Source organism: Cadophora gregata, assembly GCF_030347475.1.
Source record: "Cadophora gregata isolate MNR1 chromosome Unknown scaffold_5, whole genome shotgun sequence".
NCBI classification, from domain to species: domain Eukaryota; kingdom Fungi; phylum Ascomycota; class Leotiomycetes; order Helotiales; family Ploettnerulaceae; genus Cadophora; species Cadophora gregata.
This window is the reverse complement of record NW_026695928.1, coordinates 241022-260027: the sequence shown is the minus strand read 5'-3', so window position 1 is coordinate 260027 and position 19006 is coordinate 241022. Positions and strand designations below refer to the sequence as shown.

Here is a 19006-nt window from a genome sequence, read left to right as displayed (position 1 = left end):
CGGACTCTACTCTGATCCTCTAACCATTCGCTAGGATCTTGATTTCGAAATCTTCAGTATCGTTGGTTTGAGGCGGTGCACGTCTTGGTCTTAGTCCTGGTCTTCGAGTTGACCCAGCACGGTTCGGAGGTCCCTGATATGGGACATCATCATCATCATCACCATCACCATCGCAATCCTCATCCTCCTCCTTCTCCTCCTCATCATCATCGAAAGCCACCACCTCTCTCCCCTTTCCCCTCCCGTTTCCCCTTCCTCTCCCTCTCCCTCTCCCTCCCCCTCTCCCTCTCCCTCCACCCCTCAGACTTCCACTCCCCCCTCCTCTCCTCCATCTCCCACCCCCCCTCCCCCTCAAAATCGGCGACCTCCCCACCAACTCCTCCCCCATATCCTTCCTCCTCAACATCTCCATCTCCCACTCCCGAGTCGGCAGTCCATTCCTACATTCCCCGCCCCTGCCATTCTCCTTGCACGGCGTACACGGATACCCCGTAGCCTGCAAGTCGCACTTGGGAGCCTCGCGCTGCTTCCAGCACCGCCAGCACTTGTCGCTGGTGGGGTTGGTGCGGTGCTGAGAGGGCGACGAGTTCCACCATGTATTGGGCGAGGTGTTGAGGAGGCGGCGGTCGTGCCGGGATTCGCGCCCGTCCGTGGGGTCGCGGTGTGGTGGCCGGGGGTAGCTCATAATTTGGGAGGCGATGTTGGGGAGGGGGAGGGAGAGGGAGAGGGTTCCGGTGGGGGGAAGGGGGGTGGGGATTGGGGGTGAGGGGAGGCGGTAGGCCATGAATAGGGGTTGTGAGGGGTCTGGGGATAGAGGTTGAGGTCGAGGTTGGTTCTGTGGTTGTGAGGGACCTGCCTGGGCTTGTGATTGCTGATACTGATACGGATACTGTGAGAAATCTACTTGTGGTTGCGGTGGTGCATATGGCGGTGCAAAAGAAGTTGGAACTTCCTGTTGCTGCGTTGCATCATTCAAGTAATCCAGCACAGGGCCCATATCCGACACATCAGACATCTCTACATTCCCATCACCACCATCCTCCTCCTTTTCTCCCTCACCATTCTCTTCAGATTGGCCATATGGCTTTCCACCAGATGGTTCCAATCGAAACTGGGTCTGCCCCGGCCACTGCAGGCCAGGACGACCTCTTCCAGGTCCAGGTCTACGTCTGCGAGGTCTCATTTCTGGAAATGCACCGATACGGCTTTTCTCTTGTGAATTTGGTCTTTGTCTTTGCCTCAGTATCAAGCAAAACAGCTGCTTGTGCGTGCCTATGATTCTAATTCGGCTTCTGTTACCTCAAGCTTATTTGGCCCTTGTCCAGTTCAGTTTATTGACTTTCTCCTCACCCACACACACTCTAAGCGAGCGAGCGAGCGAGCGATCCAGCCAGCCAGCCCCAAGCGAGCCTGTCCCGCCTGATCAACCCAATTCTCGGCACACCGTCAACGAGCCAATTGATGACCACCTTCGCGCTAGAAATGTCTAGGTAACTTTGCGAGATCGACTCGACTCGGATCGTGCGTGCCGTGAAGAAATCTTTACGAACGCGCGAAGATAGATCTCTCGATCAAGCTCGGAAAATTGTCGACCTTCTGCAGCATTTTCCGACTTTATCGTCCCGATCCCGTCTTCTTTATCATGTCGAGGTCGAGGCTTTGTTTGCTTCATTGTCTGTTTGTTCGCGCCGGATACATGGGGTCGACTGTTCGGGGGGATAAAGAGGGGCTTTGTGAGATTGAGATTGAGATTGGGTTCTCTGTACTGTTTGAAAGGGCTATTGTTTTGAGAGGTGGGTGTGTTGGGGAGCGAGAGGAGTTAGTTGTTCTGGAGATTGTTGTGGGATGGGAGGTGGCTGTTTCTTGGGGTGTGGACATATTGCTGGATGTTGTTGTTGTTGTTGTTGTTGTTCTTGCTTAGAAACACCATATGCAGTAGGTGTTGCTTGATGGAGCGCAGGTGGGAATTTTGGATGCGCTTGTCAGAAATGTGAGGTTGAGTTTGGTTTGAGCTTGGATTAGGTACATACATACATATTATGCATCTTTAAAGCCGGTTAGGATAATTGAACTTCTAGCTTTTCGGGGGAAATATATCAGAGTGTACTTATAACACCCTTTAAGAACTGATCTTCTATTTCCATGACATTCTTGTGGGATGAGCATATTTTCAATTCTGAGCCACCTTCCAATATGCTAAACAAATCAGTACTTATTAGCACTTGGATGTCAGTCTTACCACCACCTCCAGAGCTAATAAAGCTTCAGCACCATAGAGAAGAAGATTTTGTGACAACAATTTAGATCCGCCAGCCTATTAACGCGTTAGCAAAAGTAATCTAAGTTGGATAACGGTCCATACTGAATCCACTTTCAAAAACTACCAAGTGGAATATCTCAATGGGCAGAAGCCAATCACCGGCCTCTGGAGCACCGCGATCGACACTTGCACAATCCTAGCGCGCTGTACATCCACCGGCTACATTCTGCACCTCCAAGCACTGAGGTGCTGCAAAGTATCATAATGTCGTCAGAACTTGAAGAAGCCATGCAGCCAGGGTACTAGATCGCCCAGTCAGCACTCGGGAAACCCAATATTTGCCATGGTAACCCAACTCCTCAGCTGGCAGCTCTAACTCCCGCACGACCGTTGTATCTTTGAACTGTATGATGCACATTTCTTATTTTCATATATTGCTTTGTTGCTGGGTATTGATATTGTGGTACACTGTGATATAAATGAGGTCAGATCAGTTGTAGTCATTTCTACGCCTTGCAAATGTTGGCGTAGGTTGTCTGCTCCCGTCCTATCCTTCTTTCTTTTGTGTATCAAAATACTGCTCTTTGTTGGTATGGACTTTTTCTATGTTGTCACTGGGGCTTGAGAATGTAGCTGGGAAGATGGAATCCCATCCTCCAAGGGATGACCGTGTCCCGAGGAGGCCAGCCCATGTCTGCTTTGTCTCACTCCAATCTATGCCGTAGACAATTACTACCGCGCAATTCTTGCAGCACCGATTTCTGTCCAAGCATTAGGCTTTTAATCATCAGTTCTCAAACCCGACCAATACTAAAAGCTATATCGCAGCACCCATGCAGAGTTGCGGGAGCTTCAGACCAGCCACAAACGACATCAAATTCGGCATCTCCACACCTCCCATGCCAATGAATAGAATCACCCTCAAGATTTGTACTGTCACAGAAGGATGGAATTGAGCCGACATATGCCAAAGAATAATAACACTGGCCTGACACGAAATACAGCCTCCACGCAGAGTTCCAAATTCCAGAACTGAGAGTTAACCTCGGATCCGTGGACGCGATTAGTGATTTACATGGCCAAGATCCTCTCTATGGAGGAGCCAGGACACGGTGGCCCACTCAATGGACTTCCGCGAATCGATCTGGAAGGATTTACGGATGTTGGTATAAACTTTCGTGTTTGGAGCCCCGGAAGACGATGTTTGGATGACGAGTAATGAGGGTTATGAAGGGAAGATGGCTATACTGGAGTTTGACATGAGCACATGATAAGGTGACAAGACCGACAAATCCTCTGAGGCCTCGTGACTTGAGGTTTGATAGTGCATAGTTTTATGCTGTTCGAAGGAGATGTTTATAGTTTAAGTAAGCAAAATTCCCTGGAACATAGTCGGGAATCAATCAAGGTCGTTTCTGTCATTTTTCTCGATTCTATCAACCGTTGTTTAGTTGTATCAAAGCCGTCTATCTCAGCCGAACTTCTTTTTGCCTTCTTTCAACATTTCTAACACCGTTTGCTTTGTCTTTTAGAATATCATTTTCTTCCACTTATTCTTCCCACCCTTGGCCTTGCTTTTCGACATTCTATCATTACTGCTCTGATCTACTCCCACATCTATCGCGACTGGTTTCACTGCAAGACTGTCCACAACTTCCGTTCTCAGAACCTTCGGCGACTGAATTTTCTCCCACTCCGCTGATTTTCTCGAGACATGACCACCTCTGTGGAGCTGTGGCGGGAGATTCTCGTTTGGCTTTGCCGCACCACCAGTTCCATTCAAAGCAGGGAAATTCTGCTCATGCTCTTTGACAGCCGCTCTTTCCTTTTGCTTTTTGGATTTCTTCTTCGTCTTCACCGGTATTTCGGCGGTAATCGTAGGCTCCAATGTTGTGTTCTCATCGTTGCCCCAGCTTGCAGTCGCGTTCGCCACGCGTTTATCACTCTCTTCTTTCGCTTCTTCGCACCAATCTCTGTAGATATTTTCCTCTTCAAAACGGAACATATCTCGGACTGATACAAAGGCGTGCTTCCTAGCCATTTGCCGAGGTGTCTCGATCTTCCTCATTCCCATCGACGACTTTGCAGAAGAATGACAATCAGTAATGAAGCCATGATCTGGGTCAGCGCCAGCATTGGCCAGGATATGCAATGTACCCACGATCTCATATTCGCGTTCCATATTATCCTGCGAGAGGACCTCGTGCAAAGGTGTTCGGCCCTTCGCATCCTCGCAATTGATATCATTCTTCGCGCCGTGCTCGAGAATATACGTGATGACATGCTCAAGCGCAAACCTCGACGCAATATGCAAGGCCGTCGAATTATCTTCTGCTCTGACAATTGGATTGGGAGTAAGCGGCTGCTTCCGTAGGATGTACGTCGCAGTAACATCATGACCTTGCACCAATGCTTCATACAGTGGTGTATACCCTCCACCATTCTTCTCACTCAGAATACCCAGGCCGACTGTCTTGATAAGGTATCGTACAACGCTGCGAAATCCGCTGGCGGCGGCAAGATGGGTTGGAGTCTGCTGGCTGTGCTCACAATTGACTGATTGCCAGCACTTGGTGTCGCAGGAATGCATTCTTGAATTGTCGGTTTTCAGTCTAGGGTTCGCACCGTAAGTAACTAGATTCTTTGTGGTGGCCCAGATGAACTCCTCCCACAGAGTAGCTGGTGGAACGGAAGGCTCCATGTAAGCATAGAACTCGTCGAAGTACCTCCATCGAGCTCGACGAGTGAGAGTGGCATGCAGAACGGAAATACCATAATTCGAGACTGCTCGTGCATCTGCACCACGAGCAAGGAGGAATGCTGCGGTGCGTGGAAGTGCGTAGGAGCAGGCGATACGCAGAGCAGCATTGAGTTCATGCTGAGTGATTAGGTGTGGCCGAGCAAGAGCCATGTAGAGCGGTGTGAGATCTGGATATGTGGTGCTGAGACTGTCGATGCTGAATTCAGAGGACGAACCGTGCTTCATCAGGTGTGAAGCAATGACTGGAGCATCCATGGAGACAGCAAAGTGAAGATAGGTGATTGAGTAATGTGAGAAGGGTGTGCCTGGGAGACATCTGGGATAATTCTTAGCATCATCTTAACGAACATGAATATAGATGTTAAGGTGAACTCACCCTTTGAAATCCACAACCTCCCTATAGCAAAATAGCTGCTGGATCAAGTTCGAGGAATTGAACTTAACGGCGTGCAAAAATATCGCAATGAGACAATCGCGCTCCTTCTTAGGGCGATCAACAGTTCTCGCCCAGGCAAGATGGCGGTCAAAGACTTCTGGAAGAAAGAGATGATAGAGGCGACGTGTCAGTTGGCAGATGGCATTGATGTCACCTGTACCATTCAGGTTGGAATTGATGAGAAGGAGGATTTCCACAGGGAGATTGGCGAAGCTTGTTGATTCTGCCATGGTGCTGGCTGCGTTGTGATGAAATTAGGAATATGACTTGGGTTGGTAAGTGAGGATGATGATATAAAGTTGTGGTAGATATTTAGAAATTGTTTTACTAGCGCGAAACTAGTTTCTATCTGGTATTAACCTGGAAACCCTGCTAAAAGCAAATGTGAGTCGATTGTGAAGCAGGCTCGGGGTGAGCCGCGTTGCCGTAGCGAGCGAAAGTATAAATATTTTCACCAACCTATGTCCAGCTTCAGGATCGCAGCTTCTTTTAATCTTCGATAATGCGAACCATTGTTATTGAAATCACTCTCGTGAATTGAAGCTTCTGGCGGGAGAGGATTTGTTGACAAAATGTAATTTAAGCGAATCTGCAACTTTGGTTCGGTGTCATTGTAAACCACTTTTTCAGCTAGGGAAATGGGGAATGTCGTAGCAAACAGCCAGAATCTAACAACTAAGGCAAATAGGGACTATCAACCTGAGTGCCACAGAAGAAATGAGAGTACAAATTTTACTTCGCGGGGTTGAGATAATTACCTCAAGGTTACATCGGCGTTATGCCAAGGAATTATTTTTGAAATTTATCACAGAGGATATTTATAGCAGGTTCTATTTGGATCGGAGCTTTCATTATATAGGTACACTTTGCTACTATTAGCTTCTACGCAACGGCAGCATGCAATGTCTGAATACAAAAGCCTCGCATTATCCGCGTGATCATCAGTCTCACGACAAGGCTCTCGCCACTTCTCATGACTATGAAATTTGCTACGGTTAAACTTAGAGTGGATTCATACATGGTAATATGATGAGAAGGGGGTTAAGCAAACAAGTCTCCGTAAAAACTGCATCACCATTGGCTGGACCTGGAACCCTGAATCCACCGGCTCAGAATCGCGTCCCAAGCACTTGGGTGTACTATATAAGTACCTGCTAGTACACAGTTGAAAGTAAGCAGAATCGACTGTTACATGCATTAAGATATTCAATAAGGTCTAGCAACAAATGACAACCTATGGTACAGACAATTTAGTGGTGTGTTCCCTGAAAGCATGACCTAATGCGGGACTAGCGAACGTAGCAAAGTCGCCGCTGAACGGAGCCTCTGATGATGAGAAGAGAAATCAAGGCGAGGCTACTGTCGGCATCGGAGTGCGATCTGCAACAGACTGACTCTTTTCTCTAGCTATAAGTTTAGATTAGTGCAGCATTTATAAGTGATGGAGGTGCTTCTTTTGGAGTGAAGTGCACGCAAGGAGCGCTCGTTGGAACGCAGAACGCCAATGGCTGAATTTGGACATCACGTCAAGTAGACCGACCTTTTATGGATGCAAAAATCAATAACTAGGGTCAAATATCTAAGCAACAGGTTTAAAGGTCAATGAAGAATAAGCTTTTATCTAGGTAAGATAGATAACGTTTGATCTGGAGTTTTAATTGAGTTACCTTCATATCTAATCTAAAACGCGAAGAGGATTATGTCGCTATCGACAAGTATTCAAAATTAGATATCAGATAATATAGTCACTGCTGTGATTAGAAAGGACTTCCGGGGAGGTAAGACCGACGGAGGTGTTTCCTTCGTTCACGGTCACGTGATCCTCTTCACCACGACCTTTAATCTCCACGATCCAACTTCCTGTCCCTATAGATACTCTCACGATACTCACGCAGCATTTACATGTATCAAAGATTCCATTTTCTCAGACCGTGTCCTCTCCTCACGCCTGCCGCCAGACTGGGCTAAGTTCCTCCCCAAGCATCCAAACCCCAACCTAAACAAAGCGCCATCCACCCCCCCAAAACAGAACAAAGAGCCATAATTGCTAGTGCACCCGAATACCATTAACCAATAACAGCTATTACAGCAAATACGATATGCAACAAAGCTGTTCGTCCAGCCTTTCAACGAGTGAGGGCGTGAACCGGTGTTTTCTTAGTGGTTAAGCTGATGAGCTCATCCGTCCCGCGAGCGGTTTTTTCACGAACCTTCCATCTGTACCTTGGGCCGGTACTGTTATTTTCTCCGGCGCGGCAGTAAGCAATTTAATTAATGAATGAGTTTAATTGATGTGCAATAGATACCATCTTTCTCTTGTTAGTAGTAGTGGAGGATAGCCAATTTCGGCATTTGAAACGTGTAAACAGAAGGTTTCTCCGGCCAGCGACCGACCGTGAGATGTGATAATGATTTTGACGTTCACTAGGTTCGGTCTACAGAATTGTTTTTCAGACGAACGAGGAGAAGCAGGTCTTGAAGATATCTGCCTAGCCAATATGCAACCAGAATTGGTCATTTCATTGTAGGGGATGGATGTCTCCGATGTAGCGAAGGGGAAGATCTCGGCTTTGCATCAAGACGCTCATACATCACTCCGACATTTGTTTCAAAACTCCAATCCCAAACATATCCAGCGATTGAAATGCAGGAAATGATAGGATCAGTTGGCGAACAAATGTCCTCGTGATTTTGTTTATTGTTCAGATTGCCGATATACTAGCATAAAAGGTCTGTCTACCTCCAGAGAAATTCAAAAACCACGGCTTTTCGTCATAAGCAGACCCCGACATCGGGACAATCCGGGCTGTCAGACGTGCAACAGAACTTCTTTCAGCTCCAAGACTGGCAATTGCTGATACTAGTGACGAGGCTGGGCTCTAGCTAGAGCCTCCCAGACCCAAAACCATGGGAGGCTAAACTCGGAGCCTCACACTAACCTGGCGATGTAAGAACACCGACCAAAACCACTATCAATAATTTGAAATATCTAGGCTAACTCATGCGCCGCTTGTCTTGGCAGTTAGATGCGATATGCAACAAATATTCTTTCTTACGCTGGACCTATAGCAAGTGACAGGAGAGGCTGTGAGGTAATGGCAGCGGAAAGTCATGGTCCGAACAACTGAGATGCAGATATATGACTGATGTGATGAGCGCGGCTTTTGTCGGCATTGCGGTGCGATTTGCAGCAAAACTGCTGTACGCTCTGTATCTTAGACTGAGTATGAGTTCTGAGAATATTTTGGGATTTTCGCTGTGGTGGAGGAGTCATTGCCATGACCTGCTGTCTGGAAAATTGACGTACGAGATCGCAGGCACGTAAGAGCGGTCCTTGAATATGGATAAATAGATATATGAAGATAGATTTGCTCGCGTTTTAAAACAATGACACGCGTAAATGTTTGCAGATAGATAGATATATGGTAATGATAATTGATGATTTGGCAATGGAACTAGCTTTGAAAGGAGAGGTCTTACTGAAGGCACATGCCAGCCAAAGGTCAAGCAATAAAGGCTGTAACTAAAAACGACAAAATAGCAAAGATGGTCCACTTCAATGACCGTTCTATGAAGAGAAAGCTCGCCCGACGCAGAGAGCTAACTAAGCAGATGAGTACCCGAGAGGCCCAGGTTAGATGGAATCGAAGCTGCCCACGGCACAAATACAGCCACATACACCCGTACAGGAACATAAGAGGGAAAGAGTCTTGTCGAGTGAGAAGCAAGTCTATTTGTGCACATTTTCTTCTAAAAGTGGTTGACACTTGTACCTAACCCTTCTTATACAGGGCACCTCCCGCTCCAGCCTAATTCACGTCAGTGCCATTAGACTACGACTTCTTGTGCATGACAGTAGCAGCAGCCTTCCCAGTCAGCTATTGCAAACAAAAGAAGAGATTTGGTCATACCTGGTGGTTGGGGAAGATCAAAGAGTCTGCAAGGACGACATTCTCCCTCCGTCCAGCAGCGAACACGACCACCTCGGCGATATCCTCTGGTGTCAGGGGTTCGCACCCACTATGTCCATTAGCAATGTGTAGAACGCGACGAGAGGATTGTTTCCTTACGCGTAAACAGCATCAGCCTTCGACTTATCACCATAAAATCTGACGACCGAGAATTCCTACCCCTCATTAGCATCTACCCCACTTACCCCTCCACACGACACCAAAACTCACAGTCTCAACCTGCCCGGGGTCAATCTCAATGATCCTTATTCTCGTGGCAATCAGTTCTCTCCTCAAACTATCTGTAAAACTGCGAACAGCTGCCTTGGTAGCGCAGTAAATGCTGCCTCCCTGGTATGGTTCCCGACCTGCAATACTGCCAATATTGATAATATCCCCCGCACCACCGTCTGCTCTCTTCTTGAAAATCGGGAGGATGGCTTGTGTCATATTGATTAGACCCGTAACGTTTGTCGCGAACATGATGTTGATATCCTCTTCCAAAATTTCGGGCGCTTTAGCTACGCCTTTAACTAACCCACTGCCTGGCATCAGCATACATCCCCATTCTTCTGTATCGTCGACCAAACTCACGCATTGTTCACCAAGACATCAATCTCCCTCCACTCTTCCGGCAAGTTCCCAACGAATGACTTGACCTCCTCTGGATTGCTAACATCCAACTTGAAGGGTAAGACCTTTACGCCCTCACCAACATCCTTCTCAATCTCCGCCTTAACCTCCTTCAATGTATCGATCCTCCTCGCCGTCAAGATCAACCGCAGATTCTTGGGTGCCGTCCGCGCAAACTCCACAGCTGTAGCCCGACCGATACCAGACGATGCACCGGTGATAACAATCGTCTTCCCCTCGAGGCGCTTGCTCATTGCTGCGGAGGCCATGGTTCTGCGGAGGTGGGGTAGATTGAAGATGGAGCTTGGTTGGGGACCGGTTCGAAGTTTGGAGAGTGTGCGGAAGAACTGAGACGTTGTGCGAGAGAGGGGCATACGGGTTGGTATTTATTTGTAGAGGGAATTGGACCGGAGGATGTATGCGGTGAGATTGATTGAGTCACGGTCGAATAGTTGTTGCACAAGCTGAGTGGAAGTTAGAGATGCCCCGAAACCCCCACTCCACTCCTGTCGAGGACGGCATCGCGTCATCGGCGTGCACCCAAGCTCCTACCAAGCCAGAAAGGGGAAGCGATGTTATTGTTTGGATTAACAAACGGAGCAGCAAAACCGGCGGAATAATTTCTTGTGCTACTATTCTATAGCACCTCTACCACTTTCGTTACAGATTCCATCCTGCTCAATCTCCGAATTTTGGCAAAAATTACCATCGCTTCTTCAACCCCCTGTTATCAGTCTTGGCTACTAATTATATGACCATCTCGGAAAAGAATCCGAGGGTGAACACAGCTAGCCATATTTCATCTGCGACTTTTCCGAATTCCACTGTTCAAGGCTTCCTTGCTCAAAGGTATATGTAAGTTCCAGCCACAGATACCTGCCCCTCAGGACCTCTACAGCCGTTCCATCTCCTAACAATGTTTTGCTCGCAACTCCTAAATATCTGCAACAGCACTTCCGAAATTTCCAAACATTGATACTTTAATTGCTTCTGGCCTGACTTTCTGGAGTACACCGTAGGCTTCGTAGATGGACGGAAAGCTTGAATCTGGGACATTGATCATAGATGGAAAGGCCATGTAGGTACGGATAACAAATCTCACCTGTTCGCTCTGGAAAACATGGTGTTGGTCCAGCTCTCGGTAGAGGATGCGTTGCTGCACATCTTCTCGATCAATGTCACGTCGAATTAGGGGGCTCAAAGGCAGTGGATTTAAACCACCGCCCATACGTGCGTAGTAAAAACATTTGGCAACAGATTTGCTCAAGCGCCCAGATAATTCCAGAGCTTCAAGTAGGATCAAGGTCCCTAGGATTCTGACCAATGTTGGAGCTATCAGTTGATGGCTGATCGAGACGAATGAATACGGTAGAAGCAGCGGCAAGAGAGTACAACACCTTTAAAGTCAGCTGAGGCTACCAAAATCCAAAGATAGGAGCTCACAGATCCAACGAAAAATGGCATAGCCATCCAAAATGGGGACAGCCGTAACGACGCAGCGAAGATCTGCTGAATTGACGGATCGCCCACGGCATGGCCCAGGCTCTCGAGAACCACGATCGCTGCATAAAATGTGGCCTTTGCATCGTCAGATATCCAATATGAGACGAGAGAGAGGGCCGAAACCCTGCTTCCGAATCCTGCAGCGAAAATGAAAACGCCTTCACGATATCAGTCAATTGGGCGACATTGGAGTCCGATAGGGGGCAGAGCGTACCGATAGGTAGGAGAGAGCTCGATTGAGCAAGTCCAATGGCAAGGCATCCAATACACATCAAAGTGACGCTCGTTCGGACTAGGAATAGATCTATGACACTAGGTTGAATGCTATATTTCCTCCGGACATGACCTGTGAGCTGGGGAACTAGAAACAGAAACAAGACTATGTTGACTACAGCAGTCTCGGTGTAGAATGTAGCTCCTGTGGAAATCTTCAGACCGAATCGCATGGATGCATATTGGATCAAGATATTCAGCATCGCATATCGAAATATGCCGACGAGGAATACTGGAATCGTGAGGCGTATATTTCGATGCGATAGTGCAGATATAAGGCCTCGAGCGGAGGTGCTGGATGATGAAGCTGTGGGTGAGCATATCGATTCTCCAAGATCGTCTCCCGGCTTGGGGCGTATCTGATCAGAATTTGCTGATTTCCCAGGGTCTGGCATAACCACGAGGAGAATAAGACATAGTACGACAGCGCCCATTGCCAGACCACAAGGTATCCATGGTGAAATATCTAATGTGATTGATGCAACGAATGAAGAGATCAGTTCCGCAACGTAGAATGCGGAGAAAATATAGTAGAAAGCATGACTCCTGACTTCGGCGTCAGCAGAGCCATCGGGAAGCACCAGGTTACTATACCTCTTTTCAGAAGGAATAGATTCTGATGCCATCGCCCACATGAAAGCAGATGCCGAGTTCAGACCTCCACCCAACAGCAGCATGGCAGATGAGAACCACACAAGCTGCAGAGGAAATTTTTGAGGAAAAGCACCTAGTCAATATATCAGCTGGAGACATAAGGCAAGATTCAGAAATTATCATGTGCCTACAAACAATAAATATTTCAGTAAGCGATCCAGCGACTCCAATGAGAGCCATCGCCATGATTTTTCTCCTTCCATACTGATCTCCCAACTTGCCAATCGGGATAGCTACAAGAAGTACTTAACATCGTCAGCAAGTCATCAATATACATTTTACACAAAATCAAACCTGGAATAGTATCAAACATAGATTTCCATCCTCTAATCGTAGCCAGCGGTCTCTGAATTTCTGGGATCTTACACAGTCCCTCAGCTACCCGGCCATTCGGAAAGCCATAGTGTGTAAGACACAGTGAATTCTCAAAGAGGCGGATCAAAGGTGCAACTAATATTATCTCGGCAAATGCTAGCAGGAAATGAATGGCCATGAAATAGAGGATGAGTGTTGACAATGGCCTTGCGGCTTGGGGAATGGTTTCTTCATCATTCGGTGGTGTGGGATTGAATTCGGTATTGGAGCCGAGTAGAGGCTCCTGATCGGAAATAACTTCTATATCACCTATAGTAATGGCTCTGGACGTCTGTGAACTCGACATCGAGATGATCTGATATCCTGGAAGCCTGGTGTATCGAGTTAAAGTGAAGTGTAGCAACAGGAGAGCAGGCGAGCTTTCTCACCGCCTGGCAGAAACGTCGCGTCTCCCAACTCTTGATCGCGTCTCCTCCTACAAGCCAACAAAGCATGGGCAAGCATCTCGCAAACATCTCATCTGCTGCTATGTGTAGCGCATTGTATCAGATTGAGGCAAGCATTTTTCTTCACGTCCATTTCATTCTCTTTGTCTTGTATATTCATCCGCCTATGAATGTCTCCAACAAGGAAGTATCACCAGGTAAGTGTAACCTCCGGAAGTAATATTCTCTCCTTGGACCCTTCAGCTGCTAACCTGGAGCAGCGAACCACTGTCTTTCTCTCAGATAACGAGAAGTCATTCTTCACAATCCTCAGTCTTGCAGACTCTGGTACAAATCCATCAACCATACCCTTCTCTTCTTCGAGCATAACCCAGGAAGCCACCTTCGCCGCCATTACGCTGTCCCACAAGCCCTCCCGTCTTGGATACTTGAACATTATAGCTATTGCGCGTCTACGTAGAGTAGGGTCTCTACATCGAAGCGCTATAACGAAGACTCCGAGCACATAATGGTTATTGAATACAAAGGTAGCTTGTCCAGGTTTCATGTTAGGATCTTGCTCCAAGACTTCCTCCAGGAGATCCACAGCTACGGTGCACTCGGGCAAATACACATCGGAACCTGTCTCGTTTCCATCCGCGACCAGAAACAGGAATCGGATGGGGATATATCTTGCCATTAGGAGATTGGCTCCGAAGTATTCCTTGCATCCTCGCTTTTTCCGTGCCACATCGAACACGGGTTTGAACGCATGATACCACAATTTTATCGTTTCGAAATAATCTTCAAGTTGTGAAGTGACCTGATTGTTGCAGCCCAGGTCGGCACAATTTTCAACACCGAATGTTGCGACGTAGGGATTATGTTGGGTATGAACAGTTGTGCGCCACTGCCGCAGCCGTCGGACGATTACCTCAAGAACCATTCGAGCTTCTTTGACTGTTTCGAACCTTGGCGGGATATCGGGGTACTTTTTGCTCAACATCCCTCTGGTATCTCTGTTATCAGATGTCATAGCCTGAAAATCCAGAAGAAGGAACGTGCTGACAATATCCTGATCAACAAATGAGTAGTTCTTGGCCAAAAGCTTCATGGAGGAAAAGTCATCGTCTTGCAGTCTGCATTTGAAGGGCCAGCTGAAGAGTATGTCGACACCTGTCCGAATTTGTGTCAAGGCCAGTTCCTGATTACCCAGGTAGGTCTCGAAACAGATCATCAGTAGAGAAGATATGAGAGAGTTGTGAAATTTGGATTCATCTCCTTGCGTCAAGATTTCCTTCATTAGTCGAAGTGATTTCCCATATTGCTGCAAAGCAAAGACATGATGGGTACTGCCATCATCATCAGGTCTTGCCAGAGTCGGGCGCCGTGGTTTCGTAAGCTGCGATATCTTTAGGGACTTACGTAGTGCTCCAATCGCCACAACAGCGTGCCATGCATAAGGTTCGTGATGACATGCTTGGAGTATCAGCCGATTCCATATGTTGGAATCAAAGTAACCCGTTAGCTCTGGCGCAGTATTTGTCTGGAAGACCTGAAAATATCGGTATTCATCTTGGGATCCGAAGCTCGACAAATGTGGAAGTAACCGCTGGAGGCCATGGTTTGTTCCCGCGCCACGGACTGTGCAGATTTGCCGAGATGGCAATATAGTTCTTGTCGTCCTCTGTAATGGTCCTTTCCTCACTGGAATATACTTGCATGGCCACTAGAAGATGTGACAGTTGGTGTTATGCGCTCCAAATTTGGTAAACAGTACAGAGTGATAGAGGCTCTCAGTAGCGCTCAGTGACGAATTCGTCTCACTTACATTTGCCTTCTCGCACCGTTGACAACGCGGTTTACCTTCGTCGCATTTGACCCGTCGAGTTCTGGCGAGGTAAGTTTCCGATGTGGGAAATTGATCAAGATGCTCACTTGCCTAGAAGCTATCAGCATTCTGGCCTGTGGAATCAAGTCGATTTAGCTTACACGTGGCACATCCTGTTTTTGTCTACAAAAACGACCCAGGAAATGTCAGCATCATCGATTTCCATGGGCTTGTAAGATTACAAGCAAGCAGCTGTTCTAGGGATTTTCTGCTTGGAGGACAACCAACCTTTGGCCCTCCTTGCCGACATTTCTTCTCTCCGTCTGCAGCTGGCATCTCGCTCAGAAGTCACAAAAAACGAAAGCTTCGAGAAGATCTTTCTCTCCGCCGCTGGATGGCCAATGGTAGAAATAGCGAGGTTGAGAGAAGCAGGGCTGAAGTTTGGCACTGTGCCGCAGCCACCACTGCAACATGCGCTTCAATCGTCAGCTCTGTACCCTCACAAAGCTCGGACGAGAATCCGTATTCGGTCACGATCCACACTCATAAACTTTAAAAAATATTGAAAGGTTATGGGAAGCCTCGCATAGGCGAGCTGGCGATTAGTGCTGACAGAATGCCGACAGAAACCCAATGACCGCCACTGATTGGCCTGGTCTTGAGGATTTCCGATGGTACGGTTGTAGCTTTTGCTTGGTGATTAATAGGCCCGCCCAGATCCGCTTGTAAATCGGCATTCCAAAGCTAACCTGGTCTGAAACATGTGGAGCGGAAGGTTTTCTGCCCAGATACATATACTCGTACAATGTTCAACTTTTGATTCACAATCCTGAAGTATTCCGTTCCAAGGGGCCACGATCTGATGAGGTAGCTTTCTCATAAGAAGGCCGGCGTTGGATGTGGACTAACCAGAACCCGTTCCGTAATACTCCAAGGCAGACAGGATTGCCTTTCTGGCGGTCTCAACATTTGGCAATCTCGCAATTTACTTCAAATATGATGCAAATTGACTTTCATTTCTGAATATCAAAACTACCTCCAGAATTGCTCAAGAACCTTCTTTGGGGCCATTTTGCGAAATATTTTGTCTCAGCCGCCTTCATGGCCTATTTTCAACAAGTCATGAACACGATGAGCACAAATACTACACCTCCGGCAGAAGGGACATCAAATCAATACGGCCGATCCCTCAATACGATTCTCGTTGTGATTTTAACGCTTTTTGCAATCTATATTGGGAGAGTTGTTCAATATAGACGAGAATTCAAATATCTTGTAAGTTCCACAATCAATTGATGATAAAAATCATCACTCCTAACACGACCATATCAGCATGGCACGTTGCCTTCTCCTCCCTTCAGCATGTGGTTTGGGACCATTCCCGGAATCGCAGGGCTGTATAAAAACAGCCCCACAGACACCCATCCAATGACCACGATGACGGTTCTCTGGCGCAAATACAAGTTAGGGAACCTGTACTTCCTCGACAACTGGCCTGCATCAGACTGGCGACAAATTGTCGTCAATGATCCAGTAAGAGCTGTATCTTATAATTCGGTCAATTTCTGCTAAACTTTCATCTAGGCTGTTGCAACCCAAGCCATGAACCTAGAGAAGTACCACCTGTATCCGAAATACGTCAGTCATGTCGTCGGCAAAACCAGCATGTTGATCACGGAAGGAAAGGAATGGAAAAAGACCCGCGCACTCTTCAATCCCGGATTCGCAGCCAGACATCTCCTGACTCTCACTCCAAGCATAGTAGACGACACCAGCATCTTTATCAAAGTCCTGAACAGACGGGCGGATTCGGGGGAAATCAAGCCGCTAGATGAAGCACTCGCACGTCTGACTATCGATATCATGGGGCATGTTGTTCTGGATCATGATGTGAACTCTCAGACAAGCGAGAACGAAATGGTTAATGGGTTCAAAGGCTCTGTCAGGTGGTCTCCAAAGACGGTGACGACCAACCCCTTCCAGAATTTGAATCCGATCATGCCCATTGCGCAATGGTATTATACTCGTATCACCGACAACTACATCAGGAAAGTGATCACACAGCGACTCGCTACGAGACCTTCAGAGAACGGCACCTCGGGGACGAAGTCTAGCCGAAAGCCTGCTATCGACTTGGCGGTTGAGGAATTCCTCGCCACTGGCAACGATGATGGGAAAGCTGGTCTGATGGATGCCAGATTCTTGCAAACTGTGACTGACCAGATGAAAACCTTTCTGTTTGCAGGTCATGACACTACCTCCTCTACGCTGTGTTTCATCTACCACATGCTTCACACCCACCCCGAGTCTCTCGCCAGAGTCCGTCGAGAACATGATACTGTATTTGGCCCCTCGGCAAATGCAGCCGAAGCTATCAAGAAAAAGCCTGCTCTGCTGAACGAACTTCCATTCACATTGGCTATTATCAAAGGTAAAGTCTCTGCTTCACAACAACAACACCATCGCTGACCCCACAACAGAGGTCCTCCGCCTCTTCCCACCAGCAAGTACAGCACGCGAGGGCAGCGCATCTACCAGCTTGACCACCAATGGCACCTCCTACAACACAGCCAAGACCATGGTCTGGATCAACAATCACACCATGCACCGCCGGGAAGATCTATTCCCCTGCCCTGATGAGTTCATCCCCGAGCGTTTCCTCCCCGCCCCTGACACCTACCCTGCCCAGAGGGAAATCGTCAAGGATTCCTGGCGCCCGTTCGAGAAAGGTCCGCGGAACTGTATTGGTCAGGAATTAGCCGTTCTTGAGATGAAGATCATTATGGTGATGACGTTGAGAGAGTTTGATATCAGTTCTGAGTATGAGGAGTGGGATCGGATGATGGGGAGGGAGAAGCCTGGTGAGATGTTGGATGGGAAGAGAGGCATGTTTGGTAAGTGGATGTTTTTTCGTGGTGTTGTGACAGATGCTGATTTAAAGTTTAGGAATGAGAGCGTATCAGGAGATGAAGGCTACTGCGAAGCCCTCCGATGATATGCCTGTCAGAGTCAAGAGAAGGGTAGTGTAAAGGGGCAATAAGGTCGCGTGAGAGTGCGAGGATTATAATTTCCGAATATAAATGTATGTATCGCTCACATGTATTGACACATTTAGACAATAAATACTCTTATTTCAAGACTTCGTCGTACCAGTCCTTCATTGTTGTACCAATCCATCCACAGTTGGGTTCGGACTCATAAGGGAAATGTTGTCAGTTCGGGTACGGTGAAGATTGGGGGTTCTGCGAAGGGAGTGTTGCCTGTAGATACGAGGTTAAGGATGGAAGATGGTGCAAAGTTTGTGGAGAATTTTGGATTTTCATTCCTCGCTGGTTTGGCTGAGGCAAGCTGTGTTCGTGAACCTCTCGTGGGAATGGATAATCAGTAGCCAAATCTACACTTGCAAAAGATCTCCATCGTAGAATTCCAGCATATTTGTCAATTGCACTTGCAGACTGAGCCAGTGTGTTGTCCCAAAACAATGGTGTCCGGACCTGGCAGGCTTTCTCATAAATCGTACACCAACATCCACCCGGATATGTCCTGAGAATTGCCACGGCGTGTACCACCATGTATCCTACAGTGACACACGACACCAGGGCCATGTGGTATCCCGCGTCGCCGAGGCGTGCCAATTCCTGAACGCGTCTTGAACGCGAGGATCGACTGTTTTTTGCAGTATATGCCAGTATTTGCCCATTCTTCGATTCCACGAGTCAGCTGGACAGAACCATCACTTCGTCCAGTGCTTCACTTCGGTGGATGTCCACGACTTCTGACATATCGACTCGAGTTCATTCTGCAGCCCCCAGGGTTCATGGCGGACGCGCAACGTCCTCATTGCCACCCTGGCCAGCATGTAATATCATCCTCCATCGTTCGAATTCTGCGACACAATGGATCGTATCCTGCAAGCCTCTCGGGCTGAACAAATATACCTGTCTACCAATACTCCTGGGTCATGT

The 19006-nt window shown here is 47.6% G+C and overlaps 6 protein-coding genes across 9 annotated transcripts; 1 reads left to right on the top strand and 5 right to left on the bottom strand.

The window, feature by feature from the left end:
- Nucleotides 1–19: 19 nt before the first annotated feature.
- ONS95_010889 (uncharacterized protein) lies at nucleotides 20–1183 on the bottom strand (the record flags this gene model as incomplete). Its single annotated transcript, XM_058504474.1, has 1 exon — nucleotides 20–1183. The coding sequence occupies one exon, from the start codon at nucleotides 1181–1183 to the stop codon at nucleotides 20–22; it is 1164 nt and encodes a 387-aa protein (XP_058359030.1).
- Nucleotides 1184–3788: 2605 nt separating this feature from the next.
- ONS95_010888 (uncharacterized protein) lies at nucleotides 3789–5687 on the bottom strand (the record flags this gene model as incomplete). Its single annotated transcript, XM_058504473.1, has 2 exons — nucleotides 3789–5337; nucleotides 5398–5687. The coding sequence occupies 2 exons, from the start codon at nucleotides 5685–5687 to the stop codon at nucleotides 3789–3791; spliced, it is 1839 nt and encodes a 612-aa protein (XP_058359029.1).
- A 3603-nt stretch (nucleotides 5688–9290) lies between these two features.
- Nucleotides 9291–10294, bottom strand: ONS95_010887 (uncharacterized protein; the record flags this gene model as incomplete). Its single annotated transcript, XM_058504472.1, has 5 exons — nucleotides 9291–9323; nucleotides 9369–9477; nucleotides 9528–9583; nucleotides 9639–9948; nucleotides 10002–10294. The coding sequence occupies 5 exons, from the start codon at nucleotides 10292–10294 to the stop codon at nucleotides 9291–9293; spliced, it is 801 nt and encodes a 266-aa protein (XP_058359028.1).
- Nucleotides 10295–10480: 186 nt separating this feature from the next.
- ONS95_010886 (uncharacterized protein) lies at nucleotides 10481–12885 on the bottom strand. The gene is made up of 5 exons (XM_058504471.1): nucleotides 12602–12885; nucleotides 12411–12543; nucleotides 11758–12362; nucleotides 11484–11701; nucleotides 10481–11437 (listed from the first exon to the last, which is right to left on the bottom strand). The coding sequence occupies exons 1-5, from the start codon at nucleotides 12654–12656 to the stop codon at nucleotides 11330–11332; spliced, it is 1119 nt and encodes a 372-aa protein (XP_058359027.1). The 5' UTR covers nucleotides 12657–12885; the 3' UTR covers nucleotides 10481–11329.
- A 473-nt stretch (nucleotides 12886–13358) lies between these two features.
- Nucleotides 13359–15779, bottom strand: ONS95_010885 (uncharacterized protein). Of its 4 annotated transcripts, none has more exons than XM_058504469.1 (4): nucleotides 15330–15779; nucleotides 15153–15224; nucleotides 15042–15102; nucleotides 13359–14939 (listed from the first exon to the last, which is right to left on the bottom strand). In XM_058504469.1, the coding sequence occupies exons 2-4, from the start codon at nucleotides 15167–15169 to the stop codon at nucleotides 13422–13424; spliced, it is 1596 nt and encodes a 531-aa protein (XP_058359025.1). In that variant the 5' UTR covers nucleotides 15170–15224; nucleotides 15330–15779; the 3' UTR covers nucleotides 13359–13421. The 4 variants fall into 4 exon arrangements, with proteins under 4 accessions (XP_058359025.1, XP_058359024.1, XP_058359023.1 ...); XM_058504468.1 differs by having other exon boundaries at nucleotides 15199–15224; XM_058504467.1 differs by having other exon boundaries at nucleotides 13359–15152; nucleotides 15203–15224.
- A 393-nt stretch (nucleotides 15780–16172) lies between these two features.
- ONS95_010884 (uncharacterized protein) lies at nucleotides 16173–18070 on the top strand (the record flags this gene model as incomplete). The annotated part of the gene is made up of 5 exons (XM_058504466.1): nucleotides 16173–16316; nucleotides 16374–16574; nucleotides 16626–17472; nucleotides 17522–17935; nucleotides 17988–18070. The coding sequence occupies 5 exons, from the start codon at nucleotides 16173–16175 to the stop codon at nucleotides 18068–18070; spliced, it is 1689 nt and encodes a 562-aa protein (XP_058359022.1).
- Between the last annotated feature and the right edge of the window lie 936 nt (nucleotides 18071–19006).